Raw genomic sequence first — 24,281 nt, 5'->3', positions numbered from 1 at the left:
TGTCTGGCTAGAGGATGTCCCTGCACATAGAATCATAAATGCTGGAAAGACCTCTAAGCTCATTCAGTCCAAATATCAATCCATCCCCACCATGCCCACAAACCATCAGTGGCACAAACCGTCAGTGCCACATCTACACTTTTCCACACCTCCAGGGTCAGTGACTCCAGCATCTCCCTGGGCAGCCTGTGCCAATACCTCATCACTCTTTCTGTGAAGAAATTTTTCACCTGTGAGCATGCACTGATAAGAGCTTTTGTCAGGCAATCTCCAGAGGCCCAGGCTATCTTTTACTCTTGGGATATCTCCCAACTTCAAGGGATGCAGTGAAGCAAGGTAAGGATGTCACCAAACTGGGCAAAACAGCTTCCAGCAGCACTGCCTGCCCAGCTGTCCCCTGTCTTGGGGCTTTGGGTCTCATGTGGAAAGCATGCAGCCTTGCCACCAAACTCATCTGTACTGCAAATGTGCATTTGTCAGCAACGGTGTCCAGCTCCTGGCAACCTGTCCTCCACTGGGATCACATGTATGAGCAGGGAGCCACACCTTACCAGCTTTCTTGTACTCAAGAACCAGTGGAGCCTGGACAAAGGAAAAAGAGCTGGCAGTCTGTGTGGGGGCAGCACAGGACAAGAAACATTCCTTTCCCTACCAACCTAGCAGCACAACTGGAAGGCATGGGCCTGCAGTACTTCTCCAGCAGGGGCCCCTTCACACTTTCCCTGAGATATTTTAGGCTGGAGAACAAGTATGAGATACCAGAGGGAAAGATATTAGGAAAACATGGATTTAAGAGTTTTTGTTTATATGAAAGCATGAAGCCAACCATTCAATGTCAAAAGAATATAGCTGAAAATGTTACAAGATTGTTGTTGGCCTCTGATATATGGGAGACACTGCTCCAGGGAACCAGGACCAACACCAGAAGCAGTCTCAAATACCCAAACTCAACTGAGAGCATTATGATCAGGTTAGCATCCTACACCATGCAGATCCCGCAATAGTACTTAAGTCAGGGTGGGTGTTTGTCACTAAACTCAGCATGCAAAATGGATCCAACCGTACTTTATGTGGGCTAGCTGGATGTTTGCCTATTTCTTGGGTACCGCTGAGCACCCAGCTGAGCCTCACAAGCCACTTGCCACATATATTATCTCCCTTTGCCAGCACAGCTGTTAGGAGATCACAAGCAGCAGGCTGGGGCCAGACTTTCCAGGGTAAAGCACGCAGGATGGTCCACAGGACAGTGGTTCCCAAGTGAGAAGGTTCACACTGCCTATGTTGGAGGGAAGTGTATGCAAGTCAGGCGCAAGAAAGCTGGTGCATAAAAAATCCCCGACAGTCACAGTTGGAGTCATCCCACATTCTTTCAGCAGGCAGGGACGTGCACGGCTTTCTGCCTAAGGGGGTTGGGGGAAATTCATCGCAAATGGATGCCCAGCCAAGGAACCATCCCCTCCCATCAGCAGCAACCGCAGACAAATAGATTAAAAAATCCAGGTGAGAAGCCTGAAGAAGATTCACACTAAGTGTACAATGTGTCAAAAATCGTGGGGAATTAAAATTCCCACAAGAGAGCAGGCTAGAGCTGGAGGTGAATAGAGGATGGAGGAAAGTTTTCTCCTCATTTTCAGCTGGACTGGGTGCAGCTCAGCTGGTGATGTCCTCCCTCAGCAAAGCTGATACTGGGCTCTCACCATGAGCCCCAAGTCTACCCCTCAGCCAATGACTGCAGAACTGGTCCCAGGTGCTCATCTCTGCCTCATTTTGGGGTGGAAGAGAGTAAAAGTAGCCCCCAAATCTTCCTGAAAAATCAGCAGTGTGGCCTCTCCACCAAGCCAGGTGGCTGCTGTACGTCTTGATGGAAGGGAAGGAGTTGGAAGGAGCTAGGCAGCTTCTCTCTCTTCCATGGTGCCACAGCTGTTGGAAGAACATTCAGAGTGCACCCTGCCCTATGCATTTGTAATGCAAACACCAGCAGCAATAAGGGCCTTCCAGACCAGAGGCTACTGGGACCAGGCCAGCTAATCTCATAATTAAGGGGTTAAATAAATGCTACACACAGGGGACAGGCAAGTTACCAGGTGATGGGAAGGTGCTGGAGGGATGAGGAAAGCAAAGTGGCCCGGCCCTGACTTTCTTCCCTGAGGCCTTGGAGGTGAATTGGGGATTTTCCATTTCATTAACTTTACAAGGGGTAATTCCCAGCATGCAGCATCATCTCTGTGAACAGCCCCATCCTGTCTCTCTCATCCTTACACAAATGAGCAGCTACAAGGTTGCAGTGCAAGACAGGAAAGCAATGCTGTATTAGCACCTACAGAAGGTAATAGGCAGGTGATAATGAGTTGCTCACAGCAGAAAATACAGCTTATACACAGAAGCAAGCCATGATTTTTGTTGTAAAAGTGAGAAACAAAATGGATGTCAAAACAGACATGAATTCGAAAGCCCCTTGTTGTTCTTCCTCACGAAGGAGAGTTATATGTACTGCTCTTGTTCCCAAGGAGAATAAGCTGGCCTGCCCACTCTGGTGAGCGCTGGTAGTTCCAGACAAGGGGGCTCTGATGCTTTAGCGAAGTAGGGGCCAAAGGATTATCCAACAGGTGCAGAAATCAACTCACGTACATTTTGTTCAGAAGAAACATGCACACACATGGGCAGGAGTTTATTAGTCCACAGACTTACCATACAAAAAAAAAAAATCCTCCTCGAGAGGAGTAGGTTCCCAGTTTTGCCTGCTCGCAAATTAGTGCTCAGGGTACTAACCATGTCTTACATTGATCAGAGCTCAGGACAGGAGATGAACACACGTTCACAGCCAAGATTCAAGCCTCTCACATGTTAATGGGGCTGTGTACCTTTCGCTGCAAGGCAATCAGGAGCATTCAGCTGCCTCTGAAACACATCCAAGGTCAGAGCAGCTGCAGCAGTTTTAGCGTGTGCGAGAGGGAAACAGGCTCAGCAGACGCTAAGTACTGGCAGCACAGCCAGTCCTCCAGTTCCACGCTCCGCTCTGTGTCCACAGCCCTCTCCGCAAACTTCATCATCAGCAGGGCACGCTTCATGTCCACCCAGTTCTGGAGCACCTGGTGGAGGGCTTCCTCTTGGCTGAGGGGCTGTTCGGTCAGGTCCTTCCGTGGCCCCCACAGCAAGCACTGCAGCATCCGCTTGGCCTCTGTGATCCGCACACGCTTGATGGGGTCCGCCTCCAGAAGCAGGTGGGCCAGCTGCTGGAGCCCCCGGGAATAGATGGACAGGCTGGGCAGAGCAGGGAGGTCCTCAGGGCTGTACTCCTGCTCCTTGAGGTGCACCTTCTCCTCAAAGGGGTTGGGCTGGTGCAGGAGCTCGTAGATGAGAATTCCAGTCTGAAATTCATCGAACTTCTTGTACTGAGAAGCTGACACAATCTCCGGGGCCAGCCGGGCCTGGCTCTTCTTCAGTTTGGAGTCTCCAGATCCTGGTTTCTGTTTAGCTTTCAAAAAATTGCTGATGATGAGGCGGGGCAAGTTTTTGTCATCTTTGGCTTTCGCACAGCTCATGAGGGGCTTGCAGGGGACAAGCAGAAGGTTCTCCAGGCACAGGTCCCGATGAATGATGCCGTGCTCTTTGAGATGCTCCAGGCCATTGCAGAGCTGGAGGAGCAAGAAGCAAACCCGACGTTCGTACATCTCAGGCTTGGCTTGGTGCAGTGTCACTGAGTCCCTCACGAAGTCGGCAGTGGTCTGGCTCGGCACCTCGCGGGTGATGACCACCACACAGTCATGCTCACTGGCAGCGCGGGAGGGACGGAGGCCATCCCCAGACATGCTCTTCCCCATATCTGAGGCCAGCAGCATGCTCGAGGGGACAGAGGCCACAAAATGCCCACAGTCCTGCTGTATGTTGAAGTGGACTGGCACTGGAGGGCTGCAGTACGAAGCAGCCACCTTGGACTCCTGGGTTTTACATATCTGCGAGGAGAGACCAAAGAGAAGTTTTATCCGTCCGCACTTTCTTCCCACCACGCCCTTCTCTGGTCCTGAGTCCTGGAGTTCCTTTCTCATCCTCATCAAACACTCTGCTTCCTTGCATCAGTAACTACCCTGATCAGTGGCTGAGGAAAACCAGCAACAAGCTGTACTCATCAGCACAGGTAAAAAAAAAAAAAAGCTCCAGAGAAAAGTGGGAGCGAACAACAGGTTTAGAAATAATTGATAGTGCTGCAAACTCAAGGCAAAAAATAAAATGTAAAACATTTTATAGTCTAGATTTTCTTAAACTCACATGACTTTGTCTTCATTTTGTTCTATATTTGAGCATTAAAGATTAAGCAAACTCCAAACCAGTTTTATTATGGGAGTATCCATTAGCTTACGGGGCCTTCTGGCATTTCTTTTATACTTTTTTTCCTCTTTTATTCAGGGATGTATTTATATCTTACCCACAGGAATCAACAACAGGCTGAAACACAGCATAAAAGGCTTCAAACCCTGGAGCGTGCCACTGCCAGTCACGGCATGCGTGCAAAATCGGACGAGAAATCAATTTTGCCTCTGAGTTAAAATAAATCCAAGAATAGAGAGGAGCTGGAGAAACAGGCTGCTTTTGTATTCCGCTAGCAGCGGTTCGAATCTAGGCCCTTGCAGGTAATTCACTCAGATGAGATGATAGTGTGGAGATGGAGTGTTTCAAGCCCCTATTGTCCGTTCTCTTCTAAAGAAAAATACTCTGCTGCATGCTTATTTTGTGGAAAGATAATCTCTGGACAGACTACAGATTGGGTCACAGCAAGCCCAAAGGTCTCCAAAGGCAGAGGAAGCCTTCTGTATCCCTGCTGCTCAAATTTGCTTGTTCCTCCACACATGGGTAAGACACATAAGGCTTAGGACAAGGGAAAGAGAATTCCTCAGAAGAATAAATGCAGCCAGACAGGGTCAGTAAGATCCTCCCCAGTCAGCTGTTCTTTGTGACTTTCACTTGCACCAGTGGCATCCTCCATGCAGCAAGACCAAGTAAGAGCCTGAGGATGGATTAGTCATTCATCTTTAAGCACAGAAGGAAGCCAAGGAGTAGAGCGTATCTATCTTGGCTTAATTCCTCTAAAGACATTTCAAGTAACCCTGGTCCTTCTAGCTATTTTAGATGTATCCGTGTCTGCCTTTGCACAGCCTAAACTCCGGCTCTGGCTGCACAAGTCAGGACCTCTGCCCATCATGAGTTATCCAAGTCTAATTTTAACTACAGGTCTGTGATTTCTTACATGTCTGAAAATCCATACCACAAGCCAGGAGGAGCAGCTAGAAATCAGCCAATGGTAAAGCTTTGCAAGTATTCTCTATTTCAGCTACCGAAAAGAAGGTGGCCCACTGGAACACTGCAGATGTGTGAGTGCACGTAAATAGGCACATATGTAACTTCACTTTCTGCTGGCACGGTGCACAGCCCTGTTGGACCGGTTTTGGCTTTATTACAGTGCTCTGCAGTGTAGTAAGAGCACAGAATAAGTACACAGGGACACAAGCACAGCCCCATTAAGAGACTAAAAAGCGGTATTTCTGCCTTGGCAATAATTCATCCACTGCAGCAGCAGAGCTTAGCCTCTGAACCCCACCAACCACAGCAGGCGAGATGGAAGGTCTGCGTATGCCACGGGGAATCATGCATTGAAAAGGAGTGTGCTACTTCACCATGCAGTTCTCAGGTTTCTGGAGGAAGTTTTCCATGGATTTAGGAATAACATGCAAGAGAAGCTGCCACTCTGAGTGCTGGACTGGAGGCTAGCCCTCATCCCACTCTGCTCTGGTTATTCAGAGCCCCCCCTGTTGGGTTGATTCTACCTTCTTTGAAAAAAATCAACTGGCTTTAAATCTATCACTTAGCTAAAACATCCCCTTGGGGGTTGTGATAGTGAAAACAGTTCAGCAGAATTTTTTTTCTTGCTTAATGCGTCTCTGGCATTGCTTTTTGGGGGAATTATTTTAGGTTTTTAGAAGCAATATGAAGAGGAAGCGGCAATGAACTTCCCCTAGGGTGAAGTCCAAACAGAAATTGAAGGTTCAGTATTCAAGCAGTAACTTGGGTCAAGAACACTGAATCCACAGGATGTGCATGAAATGGGTTGCCTAAGCTTACTCATCTAGGTTTCAGCGAGCTTAACCATGGCACCTCAAGTTTCCATTTCAAACACAGATTCTACACAGTGATGGAAATATACATATTTCAGGCCTGACCTTACACAGCATGTCTAGGTCAGCCTTGCATTGTCTAATTGAGATCTGCAATATCTTAAAGCCTGTAGTTTCAAGATCATGCAAGCACTCACATGGTTTCTGGGTCAGACCTTTCACTTAAAAGGCAGGCAGAGCAAAAAAAGGATGCCTTTGATAGCTTTCAAGGAGCTTCTGTTGTCAGAGGTGAACAATGCTGACTTTAAAATGTAGTATTTGCACCAGTATTTTTTTTTTAGGGAGAAATGGGTTGGGTTGTAGATCCCAATAGTTTGCAGAAGTAAGCACCTGGCTGACATTTGTTACAACAAAAACCTACATCTCCAAATTAACCTTTTCAAGGTGTGAGGGAAGACTAGCAGTTTTGAGAGAGGGCTTCACTTGCCAAACTTCAGCTGTGAGAACAATGAGCCCAAGGAAAACAGGCCAGCAAATACTGGTGGTGCTTCTCAAAGCTGTATTACTAATTCTGCTCTTTCATTTGGTGTCCAACAGAAAGGAGCCCAGAAATTCAGTCCCAGCTCTTCTATGGGATGCCCAGGCTTACCTTTGTCATGAGCTTACCTTCACAGCATAGGTGGTAGAAGGGTCCTTGGAGCAGGTGGCACAGTAATAGATTGCATCCCCTGAGTCACAGCAGGGTTTGTTGCACGCCAGCTTGAAGAGTGACCAGTTGTTCTCACTGAAGTGCAGCTCGTTCTTCTGCTCCCGCATGAAGCAATCCTCACACTTGGCGACCAGACGGCGCAAGGACTCAGCGTAGAGGGCCCCCAGCTTGGCGTACACCCCCTCCTTGCTGTCAATATTGCTCAGGAGGTTGTGGAGCTGGAGGCTGGAGCCGGACGATACCTGACTAGACATGCTGAGCTGAGAGGAAGAACGGGACTGGAGGTTTCTGCTGGGGACGCAGGTCCCTGTGCTCTTGCTGGAGGCTGAGGGCCAGTAGCCATTTCCTTTGGAGCCTTTCTCCAGGGACTCTGAGGAGGAGAAGACGCTGGGATGACCTCTGAGGCTGGCTGGGTGGAGGAAAGGAGGTTCCTCACGTAGGCAGACATTGCTCTCAGAATGGCTGACGTTCAGCCTGGGGCAAGCAGTGCCAGCTGCTCTGCCAGAAGACCCCTGTCCCCCAAAAAAGCCATCTGGGGAGGACACCGTCCTGCTCACCATCTTCTTCTGAGGCAGAGGAGGTGGGCGGCTTGGGACAGAGGAGAGACTATCATCACCGGAGGCAGGAGGGAAGGGGACAGGGGGAAATGCCAGGCTCTCAGCTGGAGGAGGCGAGTGATTTGGTTCAGATGAGTGCCCTAGGAGACAGCAAGACACAGGATTTAATGAATGGCGGGGAGCACAGGCCCCTCTTCACATACCTGCCACCTCCACAAACTACCTCCACCAGTACCCAACAGGCAATCCTCACCGCCTGCAAAGCTGCACTGTAGGGGTTAGGTCTTTAATCTGGTTTAATACAGCAGCTCTGAAAAGCAGGCTGCAACCAGCTAGCTAAAGAAATGCTCCCCAGACCAGAAATTGCTTTCCTATGCACTGCATGCATGATAGCAAAAAAAAAAAGCTGGTAGAGGGTAAATATTTAAGCTGTGACATCATACAGAAGGAGGTAAGAATGAAGCACTCGGGGATTCTTGTTGGACAGCAATCTCTCAAGCAAAGCCTGTTTCACCTGGGAGCTGCCACCCAGTGCCTCAGCAGCACGGCATGATAAGAGTGACTCACACAACACACAGCTCTGGCTTGAGCATGAGCAGAGCAGCCCAACAAGGATATTGAACAGGTCTCTCTGCCTTACACTGGGTAAGGGTCGTTGTGCGGGGTTTAGCAAGCTCCACTCTTCTGAAGAAACCCGGCCTCCCCACTGTCTGTCCCCAGCTTACATCAGACCTCCCTGCTCAGAGGGCAAGTGGCCCCACTACATACCACAAAATCCTTTCAGCTCCCTACAGCATTTGCACAGGTACAGGGATGCTCATTCAGGCAGCTGTAGCTGTTGCCTATCCTACCTGGCTAGGATAGAGACAAGTAATATGGATGCAGAAGAGGAGAAAAGTGGAAAAGGATGATTGACACTGAAATAAAGAGCAAGACTTTCAGGTCAGGAAGACAAAAAATATGGAGTCCCTGTTTGATTCATAGGAAAGATCCCCTCCATCAAAAAACTGGCAGAACCTGCAGACGAGGTATTCAGCAGAGTCTCTCTTGCCACTTCCAATCCAAGGGGCTTTGACAGGAGATGCAGCCAAGAGCAATTCTTCAGCGTGCAGCCCAAGAGTAACTCAATCTAAAACCTCCACCAGGATCAGCAGTCAAATTCCCATTTCAAGAGGCAGGATTTATTTGATAGAAGCTTATGGAACAAGCAGCAGCACTGGAACCTCTGGCAACCAGTCCACATGCATAGCCCACAAACGCCAGATTGCTCTTGCCTCTTTTTTATGTGCCGCTGGGCTCTGCCACAAGCATAGGGTAACAGCTGAAATACTTCCATAACTTTCCTAACTGTGCTCTGCACCTTCAGGGTAGAGTCCTTCCTTCTGCAGTAAAGGGCTTAAACACTGTCCCATATTTTAACATCTGACAGCATAGCCAATTAATGTGAGCTCACCTCACGCAATGACTGACTGCATAGCTGCTTGCTTACATCAGCAAGAAGAAAAAAACTACACACAGGTTACTCATTTTAAAGCTCAGCCTTCCTGAGTTGAGTTTAAACAGTTGCCTCTGCTAGTGGAGGCAGAGAAATCCTCTTGTCCTCCCTAAGTTTTGACATCGCTTTTGTGCCCTGCAAGTAAAGATCCAACACGTGTGAGTTCTCCTCTAGGTACAATTTCCTGGCAGTCTCACTCTGAGAGTCCAAGTTAGAAGTGGAAAAATGGACTTTCCAGAGCTCTGACTCTTAATTTTATTGCTGCACATTGTTGCTCTTGGAAAGACAGAACTTCCACTACACGAAGGTTGCTTTTGCAAAGGAAATACTTTCTGAGCTGCCAAACACGTTAGTGCATGTCTAAGTTACGCACTTATGAAGAAAGTGACTTCATATTAGTATTTTTTAATCTCAGTTAAACGAGTGCAGGCAGATTTTCCCCCTTCAAGAAACAACTGGGAACACAGTGAGAGGGAGAGATCACCCCTAGCACAAGAGCCCTTCTGGTACTCTTCAAATCCTTGAAGGACTGTCCATGAAAGTGACTTTGGGCAATGTATGAAGCACAAGCAAGATGAACACAACTGCTTTCAGACAAAGTCTTTATCCAGGCAAGAGGAGAATCACAGGACAAACAGATTTGGCACTGACCAAATGAAAGAGGGAAAAGCCATGATGTTGGTCTGGCTTTGCCATGTTCATATTAAGTGCATCATGAAGCAGGAAGGTGAGATAATGGCTTCTAGTTGTGCCAGGGCAGTTTCAGATTGGATATTAGGAAAAATTTCTTCTCAGAAGGAGTGGTGAGGCACTGGAACAGGCTGCCCAGAGATGTGGTGCAGTCACCATCCCTGGAGGTGTTCAAGAAACATGGAGATGTAGTACTGAGGGATATTGTCAGTGGGCATGGTGGGGATGGTCTGATGGATGGACTTAGTGGTCTCTTCCAACCTTAATGGAATCATAGAATCATATGATAGTTTTCTGGGTGATGGGATCCTTGTGATCTCTGCTTTGCAGATGCTGCCCCAGCAGTGGGACTCAGTATAGGGCAATCCCTCCTCAGTGCCAGTGCTACCCCTCCTCTGCCCTGCAGCCACTTACTGCCATCACTGCCGGTCTGTGTGTCAGAATCGAGGCTGTCGGAGGAGCCAGCTGTGAAGCTGACGTGGACGCTCCTGAAAGGTGGGCTCAGGCTCTCAGCCGAGCTGTTGCTGGCCCTCTCCAACTCAGCGTTATTTGGGTTCATTTTCGGAGTGTGCCTAGGGAGAGTAAATGGAAAGTTCAGGAGACAGTAAAAGACACGATGCATATACTTCAGCACAGAGAATCAAGCTGAGAGCAGCCTCAGCTTGATCCCTGCACATCCATACAGACACTGCACACTTTTATCAAGCTGTAGTATCTTGTGCAATTTTCTCCTTCTTTCTCCAGAACCCAGGGATTGTATCCCACCGACACAGAGTGAGTTATAGCCCTGCAAAGCACCAGTCCCCATGAGAAACCGGCTGTGCTTGAACAGAGAGAGACCCATTGGGCCAACAGCACCCAGCCTTGGTCTGCACCTTCTTTTTCCTAGTAGGGTCCTGAACGATATCCCATTTGGCCATTGCCAGTGGGAACCCACCATTGTTTGCCCTCAGTAAAACTCAGTGGAAAGGCGAAGCATCACTTCTCCCATTTTATAGAAGGGCAAGTTGAGGCTGGGCATCAGAATCCAGCTCCTACATGGCAGAGGCATGAGGAGAAGAAAGTTCCATCTCTGGCAACCATCATCTCCTTGGTGCATTGCTGTAATGATTGACATCTTCCCAAAAAAAAAAAGAATGACCTCTGCAGAAAACAAGAGTGTGCCAAACCCAGAACCTACCATGCAGTTTTTAATGTAAGACCTACTGGTTTTCATACAAATTCCATCTAAAAGAAATAAATACATAAACCATAAGCTATCCTTATGTCCTGCCAGAGTCACAGTTCAAACGATCAATTGTAGGCAAGCAGGATACATAGCGAGATAAAGAGTTTCCCCTGCATTTTCTTCATTTTTTTCTTCTCTGGAAAACAACAGGAGCTGTTGAAATCAAACACCCCATCTTTGGTACAGTTCAGACTCTACTGGCCAGTAAACAAAGGTTATTTGCCCACTTTTTTTTTTTTTAAATAAAACCGGTAATCTATGGATAAAACTCAACACATTGTTGATTAAGAATGTATAAAGGCTGTTGGAAAACTTGCAAGAAAGAAAAACAGCTTCCACCAGCTATCTTGCTGGAAGGTATCTGGCGTTTCCTAATCAGAGCTGAATGGCTGCTGAGAAAGACAAACAAAAGGCATGCATGGCTGTGTTCTTGTGACACACTGTTCACACACACACACACAATCTCTCCTCTTCCACAAGCCCAAGCCCAAGCCCAGCCGATGCCACGAGCATTTTAAGGTTAAGAAACGTTTCGCCCTTATGTCCAGACAAAGCACTTACTCTCATGTCCACACAACCACATGGAGAGCAGCACGTAGGAGAAGCCCGGAAGAAACTTCTGCCAGACTTCCTCATTTGCCCCAGCAGCCTCATTCTAAAAATACTCAGGGACTGGTCAAAACGAGGCTCTGAAAACCACCCCAGGTACAGCTTGGTGGAGCCACTGCTCTGGGTCTTGCGCCAGTGATGAGTTCACCGCACGCACTTGGTCACCGCAGCAAGCCTCTGCGGGTGAGTTTGCAAAACTTCACATGCATCACACAAGGCAGGTTAAAAGAAAAAAAAAAAAGCAAGCGAGAGATGCATGGAGATTTTTAGCTCTGTTGCTTGCAACCAACTGGACTCAAATTCTCTCTTTTTTAAATAAAACTCCATATACAGATTATATACACATTATATTATATATATTTCTAATATATAGACACACATATGTAAACTATTTAACTTCATCCCATAACTCCATTGCTCAGAAGCTCAGCTTTTAGTAACCTGGGGAAAAAGATGGAGGGGTACCCACCCACGCCCTTGAGAATCAAGGAAGCATTTGAAACCATAAGAAAAGAAACTTTAGGAGAGAGCTGGTCTTGATTTGCACAGCTGAGAGGTTTTCTAACACGTTCCTCCCCCCATCCACACACACACACACCACACACACAAGAAAAGTTGGTGCATTTCTGTTTCCGTCCCATCACTTAAGCACAAATCCACGGCGCTGCCTTACCATTCCCGCACTCAGGCAGTGATGAGACTTTGCTCAGCGGTGCAAGGTCCGCTGTGCGCAGCCGCACCTATTCCTCCCAGCAACCTGGGCACAACACGGCCGCCGCCAGCACCCTCCTGGCTGCGTGTTTGCTGAGCCCAGCGCTGCTGTGAAGTCATACGTACAGAGAGCCCCATTTCCTTTCTGTACCGCTGTGACTTATGTAAAATGCAGTTCCTGAATAGGCACACCGAAATAGAAATTGCTTGCCGCTTAACCGACATCCTGCTCTTGTTTCAGATGTTACAGCAGGCCAGCTTATACTGCCTGGAAATATTCCGGTTTCACATCTCCCTGCTTTCCTAGGAGCTGCTCGACACACAGCCTGCAGCACACCCAGATTAAATACTGATTGCTGTACCAAAGAATTACTGACAGTGCTTGCTGTGGCCAAACTGCCCCGTTTCAATAAAATTAGCCGAGCCACCGCGCACTGCAACGACCTACGAGATCCTGATTTACAGCTCACCCCAACTTCCTCTCCTTTATAGTGTTCATTCATATCAAGGGCACAGGTTACTGCTCTCTGTCTTGCCTTTTCCATCTAAGGATACTGAAAATAAAGAGCAGGAACTAATTTTAAACCCTACAGCCTGGATGGAGCAATGCCTAATTTACCTCCATTTCCCAAATCTGTGCTCGGCACCTTCAGTGGTAGCTTCAAGAGCAGCACCCTCAAGCGAGAGTGCATAAAGAGTAGGTCACGAGAGAGTCAGCTCTCAATCTAACAATTTAACAAGACAGGATTTCCAGCTTTCCTAATTACTCTGGCAGCTTTAAAAGCACTTGAATTATTCAACATCCTCCATACAACATCCTGGAATACTCAGGCAACCCCTCCGATTCCCTATTCCCCAGTTTTTCCATCCTGAACAGCAGCACTGTAACATGCAATCTCAGTACATCTCAAGCTCATTTGACCTTTCAGTGGTGGTGGATTTCATGACGTGCCAAGCTGCACAAGTTTATTGCCTGAGGTGGGCATGTTCTTCAAAGTCCAGAAGGTATCTAAAGCACTGCCCTTTGAAGGTGGCACTGATTGCTATGAAAACAGCATCGCTGTTTCCTTTCTTTAAGAGGCACATAAAATAGATTAACAGTCAAGGTTTACATCTGGAAGGAACCATTAGGGTCATTTTGCCTGAACCTCTGCGTAACACAGGCATAAATTTCAGCAAGGATTCACTCCTTGTGCCGAATAACTGAATGCCACAGTAGGATACTTATCACCAAAGAACATTTAAACCATCACTGCACATTAAAGTCCTGGGGATCCTAGTTCTCCTGACGAGCCCTTTCCATAGCCAACTACTCTACCAGCTCTTGGAAGAAGGCCAGCTGCCATTTTCCCTTTCCAATCTCTTTCCTCTTGTAGTTTGACTCATTTTCTATTCAATTTCAAGCCTTAAGTATCTGTAATCTTTCAAACAAGAATTGCATGAAGAAACAGAAGGATGAAATAGGTACAGATCGGCTTACAGCAAAACTGGAGTCTCTTCAGTGCCTGGCACTAAGTGTTTTCCTCCTTTTCATTGTTAGAGCAAAGAGGAACCAAAAAAAGACAATTTTAACATGCTACGTATTCTCTTCTTTCTCAAATTTGAAATACATGCACATTTTCTTTAAAATAATCAATTCAGTTTAGTCAGGAAAGTCAATAATATTAAATTGCTACGGCTCAAGATCTAGGAGGAAAAAAGACGGTTACATGCCTTTCCTGAAGCTGCACTGAACTTACCCTGGCCTCACCTATGCTCATCCGGTGAAGGGACCTTCACAGCTGTCCCACTAGAGGATGTCTTGGGCTGGCACATCCTGTCTCTGTGAGGGACTATATCAGCGTAACCATAACAGTGGTAGTTCTTCGATAATGGACAAGCACATGCTCACATGCTGCCCAGGCCTAGGAGAGTAGGAATGTGTCTCACAGCTGCCATGTGTGCAAGATCTCCTCCCTCCTTCAGGCACGTCACCCAGGAACACCAGAGATGTTCCACCAGCACCAGGCAAGTCATACCACGAGTCAAAGCTGCCAGGAATGGCTGCACAGGTAACACAACCCTGCTATGGTGGTTTTAACTAGCTGTGCACGTAGGCATCGCTCTCACTGACACATACAGGTAACAACGCCCTGGATCCCGCATCAACATGCTCAGAGAAGGCAAGCTGGAGAAGAAAACAAGAGCACACTCAAAGCAAACAAACAAAGCATCTGGCTGGGTTCGCAGGGCTTGTGAAACCCGCCATTACGATCATATCGCTCCTCAGGCCACAAGGCCACGCAGGGCCTCAGTAGCCAGGGAGTGGTGTTCTTTGAGTAAGGCACCCCAACGCTCAGCTGCAGGCGACAAGGTTTTAGGAGGCAGCTGCATGTAGCACAAGGCATTGCCAACACCAGTGGAGATAAGAGCAATACCAGCACCTACCTCTAGCAGCCGGCATGTTCCATAGCTCCATGAAAGATGCAGGTCATGGATTCCACACATTCCCTGCCCTCTTTCTAGCACACAGATGCTTTCAAGATGACTCAGAATCAACTGTTAGAGTTGGTGCGGCCTGGGCCTGAATCAACCCCTCCAAGGAGGAGAAAATCCTCCACATCTACCAGGACAGATCACAACGCCTAGGGCCTCAAGCGGATGGCACTGCTGGGATGCAAACTGCTGACTGTCAGGGCCACCACCCTTCTGGCCTGCCCAGTGACCTTTGCTCTGCAGGGAAAAATCAGGTGCTAGAGGACTGTCACCGGGTGACTCGGGATTTCCTAGGTAGTCATTCAACAGCACCACATCAGAGCTCTGCTGAACCTCAACAACCTCACAAGGTGAACGCAACCCCAAGCACAGGCTGATAGAAAGCACTCAGTGGCAGCAGCTGTGAAAATAGGGTTCGTAGGGTCAGAGCTAAAGTGGATCTCAATGCCATCACTGATTCTAAAGGCAATAAAGCTCATCTGTGTGCTCACGTTTGCGGACCTTTTCTTTCCTCAGGCATCAGAAAGACCAGCACGAAGAACTAAAGCCTATTTTTCATCTTGTCCCTTTCCCTTGAGAAACCTGCTTTGTTCACTACTTTGTCATTTTAAACCATTTGAAAATTCTTTGTTTAAAGGGACTTTGAACCAATTTAAAAGTTCACTGTTAGCCAGACCTTGAAAATTTGGTGAGAGCAAAGCAATGGATGTACCAACCCAAACACTGTCTCAGCCTAAAGGATGCTGATGACCACACACAAGCCTGACCGTGGTCCCCAATGAGCAAGTTCTCTGAACACTCAGCTTTTAAACCAAGGAGCTGGAGTCAAATCCACCATGCAATGCACAATTCCAGGTAACAAAACTGAATTACGCAATAAAGCAAATGCAGAACACTACTGGAATGTGAAATACATCTGACCCCTGTGATCAGACAGCCTAATTCATTCGTTGCACAGAAAGTTTATTCCCCAGTTGTTTTTTTTTTTTAAGTGTAACTGTGGATGCTGAATACACATAAAGTATTGGAAGCCTGCTTTATTAATTGCTTAGCAGAGCCACTTAATTCCCAGATGGACAGCTCTCCTGCACATGTTTTGTAGTGCCTGATGTCACCCTGCCTACAAGCCCAAACCCCAGGGCAGCTCCAGCAAAGGGAAGGCTCCCTGAAGCCAGGTGGCTCCACACATCGTAAACACATGGTAGACAACTCCAGTTACTTGCTCACAGGCAAGGAGCCCTCCCTAGGAAACTGCAGCTTCAAGTGTTAACCTTTGAAGCAAAAAAAGACATTAGAGCCAAATTGAAAGCTAGGATTTCAGAAGCCCTTGCTACAAGCACCAAGGAAGCTGCCCATTGCTACCTACAAGATAAGCTTGCAACCTCAGGTTTTTGGTCCCACTCAATACTAAGGATCTCTGCTGAGGCAGAACCAAGCTGATGTGGAAAGCACCAGAGGTCCAAGGCACGGACCTTGCTCTCACTTGAGTATTGTGGCCCAGAGCAGCCATTTACAGCCCTGAAGGACCAGTGTTTGCAAATATCTGACAGTTTCTCAGCCATGCCATCATATCCCGTACTCCTGAAAATCCACCTCAGAAAGGGAAGAAAAAAGAACATTAATTGCCTTCTGGTCAGTCAAGCCCTACAGCAAACATTGCTATTGCAAAAGCTTAGCAGCCACACACATGCTCACAGGGCTGTACCTGGACTGCTTTTTTGGTGGTGGTGGTGGCGGCGGTGCAAACTCCATCCCATTGCTCTTGTCCTTAGGGAAGTCAAAGGAGAAAGATAATGACTTGCTGATCCCAGCCTGACTCTCCAGCACTGGGCAGTCTTCCATGAGGTCAGCACCAGCTCTTCCATTCTCAGCTCCCACTGCCCATGGGTGGGTTGAGACCTCCTGCTCCTCCTCTTCTTCTTCCTCCTCCTCTTCCTCTATCCGGCACTGCTTGGCCCATGTTGGAGTGTAGTATTTCTGCCTCCTGTCATAGGGCGAGCCTGTCAGGCCTCTACTGGACTCTTCCACAGAGACTCCATTAACATGAGCACACAGAGAAGGGGATGTCCTGAAGGTACCTGCATCTGCGCAGCTCCTTGGCAGCAGCTGAGCACCAGCTCCATCATGGCTACTGGTGTCACCAAGCTTTGTCACAGAGGAACTGACTGGGGGTACATGGCTCCCCTCGCTGCCCTGCTGGCTGCTTTTGGACATCTTTGGGGGAATGGCTGGGCTCTCCATAACTGTGTTTTTGGTAGGAGCTGCCAAGTGAAACCTTGGGCCATTTTCACTTCCGGATGCTTGAAAGATCTCACCAGGCTCAACAGTGGGTGATGAAGTCCCAAAATCAGGGTGGGAAGTGGGGTTGATACACGGCCACTGAACTCCCACAGCAGAGTCAGGGCTGCTGAGGAATATTGTCTTGTGGTCATCCTCTGTGTGCGCGGCCATAATTGTTATCTTTGCTGCCACTTGGGCCGTGGGGTCCTGGTGCTCCTTCTCAGCACCCAGCAGCCAGCCCCCGTCCCTCCACATCCCATCGGCCTGCTCCTTGCCACTGACCAGCTTCTCTGCATCCATACATCCTCCAACCCCCTTCAGCTGGGCTTTCTTCCTCTTGGTGCTCTCGGCATAGATGGGATCCCCCCGGGCTGGCTCAGTGAGCCGGGTGCGCTGCGGCTCCACCAAGGCCTGCTGGGGAGCGCTCAGCCCCTCAGGCGTGGGGCCTCCATCCAGGTCTCCAGGAAGAGGCAAGCTATCCTTCTCCCGGCATGGTGCAGAGGCAGCCATCTTGCTGCTGCCCTCAGGGAGGGCAGCAGTGTCAGACTGGCGGGTCAGCTTTTTACTCTCTGCACACTGGGTGTAGGGAAGCAGATCACTCCGCTCTTTCGCTATGCAGAAGGCCACGTTCACAGCCCTGCGCTCCTCCTCACTGAACTTCACCGCCCTGCCACTTGGCCTGGAGAGCTCCACAGCATCCCGCTGCCTCCAGCCACGGGGGGCCGGGCTTTCTCTGTGGGACTCTGTGATCGAACAGTACTCTCCCCCTTCCCCTTCGAAGCTGGAGGAGAGGTGGCCGCAGTCACTCTCTGAGGATGAAGGGTTTCTGCCAGAGCTCATGACACCTCTGTCCCCCAGATTAGGGCAGAGGGGCCGATGTGGGAGCGCAAACTTCTCCTTGGCTCTGTCCTCCTGCTTGCCCACCTCACCCACCAGCACCAGGCTGTGGATGGAAACGTTCCTCTCCACATGGCTTTCCAGGCTGCGCAGGCCCACCATGGAGTAGCTGGGCGTGCAGCAGGACAGGCAGTCACGTGACGGGCTGTGCAGGAAGGGCTTTCTCATGCCGCTGGTTCCAAAGCCATCGAGGCAGATCCGTTGTGAGTCACCCGACTTCAGAAGGAGGTGTTTACCCGAAACCATTCCCCAGCCGACCTGCACAGGCCAAAGAGACAAGCGTGCTATCAGCACATACAAAATGAAAGAGAAAGCAACAAAAGAAAAAGAAAAAGAATCCACAAGAAAGTTCACTAGCATTCACGACCTGTTCTGTGCTCACCCCACTGATATCTCCTACGAGGCTTTCCTATTTGTCCTGCTTCCCGCACCACTTGCATTACCAACAATAGCAATGCACTGGAAAAAGGCATTCTCCTTTCTCTTTGTATGGATTCACTGCCAGAAACATGTCCAACCTGTCATCCTGTCTGTGAGTCACCATGCAATTAAAGATTCAGAGAGGGAAGGAGTATTTGCGCTTCCCTCTGCTATTTTCGCTTCATTTCACGCCGCTGCTCCAGTGCCAAACTCTCTGGAGCACCAACACAGACTGTCATAGATTGTCCTCTGACAGCAGCTTGGTGACACCCAGCAGGAGGGACTGGGGAGCAGGAAGAGGAACACATCTGAAATCTCTTCACCTGAGAGAGACTTACATCAATTGGGTCTCACAGCATTGCTTCCCAGAAGTGAGGGAATTTGTTAAAATTTGCTAAAGTTCCTCTGCCTCAAGACTGGCAGGCTTAACTCAGCTCAGTTTTGTAGGATGTTAAGTCAAGGAAAAAACAAGGAGATTACACTGGAAGTGTAGTACCTGCCAACCCATGGCCAGGCTGCGGCAGCCCCGTTCCTCCATGTCTGTAGCTATTGACTTGGCAGCCAGCCCACGGTTTCTAGGATACCAGGCTCTGCTCTTGGCCTGAGAGCAGAAAGACATTCTGGTGCAAGAGGGGACCATCCCCATGCCCCACATGTGTCTGCAGGGTGACACCCAGCTGCAACCCAAGGGCTTCTTTCCAGTATCTTTTCCCAAGAAAATAACTCGTGCTCATTTAAGTTCCTACACATGTTTTTAAGCTCCTTTGCACTCACAAGCAATGTTTAATTCAGCTTTAGCCAAAGACACTTTGGGAAACCAACATGGCTCTATAAACCTAAGTCAAGAGCAGAAGGAAAAGCAATGAGAATGAAACAGTTCTATCAGATACTCCTAGTGCTCCTGAGCAGAGTTAAGTAACGGGAAGTCACGATTTGACTGGATTAATCATTACCTGTGACAGATCTGCATTCATATTCACATCCGCCCACGTGTCAGAAACATCTGAGTTTATCATAGTTGGCTTCACAGCAATGGTTGGCTTGGAGAACACAGAAGTATTTATGCCTTCGTCTTCCAACGCTGGGCTCCCAGCCTTGCTCCTACCTCCATTCGGGAGCACACTGCACGCTCCCAGGTCTGGGGGTGTTTGCAGCTGATGGGAACTCTTTGGGTTGAAGCAGTTTTTACAGGAGCCAGGCTTCCACACGTGTTCCACAAAGTCACTGCACGCAGACATCTTCAAATCCTGGAGGCTCAGAGCGAGGGCCCGCTGCGTCTTTTGCACTGTCCTCTGCTGTTCATTTTGCAGTCACTTTTAAGGTCACCGAGTTACCTGGAAAGACAACGATGTCTGGTTAGTTTTGGTATCCACAAAACAAAAGGAAAAAAAAATGGAAAGATCTTTAATAGGACAGGTGATAATTACACTCATTCTGCCTTCATCACAAAGGCTCATTGTTTACAAGGCTTTCTTCACAGCTTAGCTAAAGCCCACACAATCACTTAAAAAGCCTCAACTTCTAAGCATAACTCCGCAAGAGAGAAGACATCAAACAAGCAGCATTCCTACGTGATTTAATTCCCTGTTTAACGAGCACGTAGAACGAGCCTCATGCAAGGTTTAGATCAAGGGGAAGGGGAAGAGGTCTTGGAAGAACTGCTCAACAGCCCTGCAGAGCAGAGCCAGGTGGGAAAGGTTTCTTTTCCAAAGTGACATCCTCTCTCTGGAAAGAAGCACGGAGATAGAATCATAGAATCATTAGGCTTGGAAAAGACTTCTAAGACCATCGAGCACAACTGCCAACCCATCCCCACCATGCCCACTAACTGTCCGTCAGTGATACAGGGACCAGAATCGGTGACTGTAACCAAGAGGACCAACAACAACCATCCTTCATCCAGAAGCACCACTGTGGTTCCTGCAGCTGCACACAAAGGCTCCTCTCCCAGCCAGACGAGCAGCAGGGCTGCGGCTGGCACTGATTGCAGCAAGTGCCTGGCAGAAAGCTCGCATCCGCTCTGCCAGGAGCCACAAATAACAGTGTCATCTTGCTGAAACGATTCATTGTCTGCAAAGGGAGAAGTGCTTTGCTCTTGGATTACTTACAGACAAGGATGCCTTCCCATCTTCCTTCCCCAGGAGGAAATGCCCCAGGAGCAAGACATTCCTGCATTCCTGTGCCCCCTCCCCGCACTGCCAGATCTGATTGCTCTCAGCCGGTAGCTATCTGCAGCTAACAACTTTGGAGATACTTCAGACAACGACTCCCACAGAGCTCAGTGGATTAGGGAAGAGAAGATCAGAAATGCAACTGGATTAGGAAAACTGCAGCTGGCTGCTATGAGCACCCCGCCACAGAAGCACCCCATGCCGCTCTGGGGTTCTTCCCCGCATCACCAACCTCAGGGCACCATCTCCCAGCCAGCAAGCTGGTGCTCGCAAACCAGGCAAAACAACCAAACCAACATTCCTCCAAGGGTCTCTGAGGGCACGTCCACTTTCCATCCCCAAACCAACAGCACCAAAGCAAAACTTACTGCCTGATCCTGCCATGATCTCACCCTTCAGGTACAACACCGTGGCTACAGACAACTTTGCACCTGTACGCTGCTCAGAACCAAATGCACTTCAGCAACACTTTCATCTTCTCTGGATACGCATGGGCACTTGGCTCCAACAATGGAAAGGAGGGAGCTCAGGGGGGACAAAGCAAATGGGGAAGAGATGGTGACTCGAAAGCATCAGCTGAATCCAGTTGGCCCCTTGTAAAGGGGGCTCTTATTGCTTAAGGCATTGGTACCCACAGGCTGGTGCTTTTGGGCAGGCTGATAAAGTGACAAAAAGGATATCAGTGAGATTCACAAATCAGATAGGAGGATGCCACACTCTTTGCAGAGAAGAGACTGTTTTAGACAGGTTTTCATACATTTCACAGACTCCAATCACTTTTAGACATACACCCAACACCTCATGCTTCTACAAAATTAACGTTATTTGCCAGGAAAGAACAGTAACAACAAAACCCCACATCTTCTCAAACATGACCGCACTCTCACTTCGTTTCCTTTCAGATGCAGCAAGCAGCAGCCAGCCCTCCATCAAGCCGGGGATTGCCTTCAGATGCGGGCTGCTCACCAAGTCAGGGGGCGATGATCCAAGTGCCCCATTATTCATTTTATCCAACCGACCGGGAAAAGAAAAAAATTAACGTGCTGCGATGCAGAGATGCTGAACGCCGGGATGGAAGCCGGGGAGTTCGCGTCGCTAATGGCTCCTGCATCACCCGAAGGTGGTTAACAAGTGTCCTGATGGGAGCTACCAATGGGAGGAAAAAGAAAAAAGCACCACACAAAGGGAAGGCAGGGAGTGGAGACAGGGAAAACCCCTCATTCCCGGCCCACAGCGGCGCTGCGCCGCTCAGTCCGGGATCCACCTCCCGCAGCCGGAGCAGCGTTCCCAGCCGGGGGGCAGCAGGAACGCAGCCCGGCTCGGATGCGTCCCGCAGGGCTTCATCGGAGCGAGGATGCTCCGGCCACGAGGCCCCCCATGCGCGGAACTTTCCCTGGAGGATACCTCACGCCCACCCCCCGGCTCCACTGGCGTCTCCCCGAGCCTAGCTTTGTCCCGGCGCTGCCCGCCCGCCCCCGGCCCCGCCGCGCTCACCGCGCTCCGCTCCGCACTGCCGCCGCCGGGCGACTGCGAGCGCTGCTCCGCGTGGGCCGGGGGTAGCGGCCGCCCCGCCCCGCTCCGTCCCGCCCCACCTCACCCCACCCCACCGGGAGGCAGCGGGAGCGGAGCTCTGAGCCCACCGCCGCCTCCGTGCTGTGCGGTTCTGAGCGTTTCAGTAATTCGGCATCTGAGGCGGGGCGGGGGTAAGGAAAGGAAAAGCATCCCCACCCAGCTCGGGGCTCTCCTTGCCGCAGCTCTGCTTCTGCTCCCAGTTCCACATCTGATCGGTTACTAAAACAGCCCAGAAACGCCACATTAAGAGAATCGCAGGAAAACACGGGACTCCTCCACTTCACTTGCCACATTGCTGTAAAGAAGTCTGCCCAACACACCTCCCGCTTTGCCTTTCAAGCAAAGCACTTATTTGCTTACCACCAGTTCACTGCACCTCTTTGCAGAGCCAGTGCACTCACTCAAATGAGCACGTTCACTCTCAGAAACACATTAGTCATGAGCGAAACCTTCTTTCTAGCCAAGCTTCAGCTGTACAAGGGGAAAATCAGCCTGGAAAATCATCAGCACCACCTGGGTTACACACCTGAGGACACAGGTGCCTCAACCCCAAAACTTTTCCATGGGACCCTTGTGGCAAGACAGTGGAGCTGGAGCATCCCAGGGCTACTAGGAGCCCTTATGCTCACTGCTAGTATCCCGGGCAGCTCCCCGGGCCCTATGGCTGGCCCATCCAACCCCAGCTGGAGATTAGAAAATGACGGCGTTCCTACATCTCTGGGGTAGACTGCCCTGAGACGTCCACCGCAGGTGGAAAATCCTTTCCCACACCAGAGGCTTTGGGATTACAGAGTAATGAAAATTCATTTGTTCCAGTGAAGTCATAAATTCATTCAGGTTGGAAAAGACCTCTAGGTTCACTAAGTCTCAGCCCATCCCCACCATGCCCACTGACCATATCCCTCAGTGCCACATCCCCATGGCTCCTGAACATCTCCAGGGACGCTCACTGCACCACCTCCCTGGGCAGCCTCTGCCACTGCATCACCACTCTTTCCAAGAAGTTTTTCCTGGTATCCAACCTGAACTTCCCTGAGGGCAATTCGAGGCCATTATCTCTCATTCTAAAGTCATTTTCTTCTTATGTCCAAAGAACTCAGGAAAAGAGTGCACCCTCAAATTTTCAGAAAAACTTCCTCAAGGACTGAGATCAACAGTGACAGGTTTTTGAGTGGCTGTAATCTCCCACAGTTTTTTCAATACAACATTCAGTGTTGTTCATTGCAGCATTTTGGCCTTTCCATGCACCCCGGACCTTTTCCTAACTCCAATAGTTCTGTTTGCCATGCCCCTTTTTGCAAGCCCCCACACAGCACTTCTCCCCCAGCCCTCCCTTTCTTGCAGAGATGCTTAGGTTGCCCCATCCCCAAGGCTTCTCCTTGGCCCTACGGACGTTCCATCTTGCTGTAGGAAGAGAACCTACCCTGGGAACAGGGCATGTAGGTACCAGGATCCAAAAAAGTCCTAAAATCCAACCCCAGATTAAAAGGATTAGCCTTAGGAACCAAACTCTAACGTAGTCTATGAACCACCATCCATGGGATTTAATCACTGAGCACATCTGGAGGCTCAAAGTGTAGACAGGGACCATCTACCTTATAGAATCTCAACCACTAACACAATCCCATGCAGAATCGGCAGCCCCGTGCCCATCCATGACAGGCACAGCGATGCCTTTGCTTGGGGGACTGCGGCAAAGGGGGGCTGGCTTCTCCCTGCTGAAGATTAACAGTGGCTGCTAAGAAATTGCAGATAATGGCCCTTTTGATGGATGCTCAGCTTGTGCTTTTGGGATGCAGCGGTCATGGCGGGGCTGGGAAGGGGGAGGCAGTGCGGGGGCGTATGACAGTGCTGGTAACAAGTGGGCTTTGTGTGTTGTGCTCAGGGACACCCGCAGCTGCCCCTGGCCTCCTTTCCCACCCGAGGTAGAAGAAGAGCACTTCATCTGCAAACAGCCAAGCTGCCAGCCAGCTGCGTCCTCCATCCCACTCACAGCTGCTATTAAAGCAGGTGACAATGGGAGCGCTGGTCCCCTCAGACCCTGCTAAACCTCACTTCCACAGGAGAGGGAAGGGTGAACCACACCAGGGTGCGAGAGCAGGCGTGCATGCAGGTGCAGAAAGCTGGCAGCCAAACAAAGGGAGATCCTGGGGGCAGATACGGGTGCATGCAGGCTGTGGTGCTTGGCAGCAGGGCTGTCTGTGAGCAAGAGCAAAGGCGAGCAAAGAGGGGGTAAAAGAGCCAGTTTCTCCTTGATGGGAAGAAGATCCACCAATGATGGGTCACTGCTGCTTTGTTTAACCCGAGGACCCCTCAGCTGGGGGAGAATGGGTCTGGCAAAGCCAGTGAATTGCCCTCAA

At 49.5% G+C, this 24,281-nt stretch overlaps 1 protein-coding gene across 5 annotated transcripts; it reads right to left on the bottom strand.

Moving 5' to 3' along the window:
* PRAG1 (PEAK1 related kinase activating pseudokinase 1) lies at positions 31-22,366 on the bottom strand. 5 transcript variants are annotated; one of them, XM_021395895.1, is made up of 7 exons: positions 22,282-22,366; positions 19,132-19,512; positions 18,675-18,779; positions 16,287-18,016; positions 9,973-10,130; positions 6,774-7,513; positions 31-3,953 (listed from the first exon to the last, which is right to left on the bottom strand). In XM_021395895.1, the coding sequence occupies exons 2-7, from the start codon at positions 19,414-19,416 to the stop codon at positions 2,916-2,918; spliced, it is 4,056 nt and encodes a 1,351-aa protein (XP_021251570.1). In that variant the 5' UTR covers positions 19,417-19,512; positions 22,282-22,366; the 3' UTR covers positions 31-2,915. The 5 variants fall into 5 exon arrangements, with proteins under 5 accessions (XP_021251570.1, XP_021251569.1, XP_021251571.1 ...); XM_021395894.1 differs by lacking the exon at positions 22,282-22,366 and adding an exon at positions 21,844-21,947; XM_021395896.1 differs by lacking the exon at positions 22,282-22,366 and adding an exon at positions 21,316-21,790.

Source organism: Numida meleagris, chromosome 4 (assembly GCF_002078875.1).
Source record: "Numida meleagris isolate 19003 breed g44 Domestic line chromosome 4, NumMel1.0, whole genome shotgun sequence".
Taxonomy (NCBI): domain Eukaryota; kingdom Metazoa; phylum Chordata; class Aves; order Galliformes; family Numididae; genus Numida; species Numida meleagris.
Note: the sequence above shows the minus strand (reverse complement) of the source record. Positions and strands in the feature narration are given on the sequence as shown.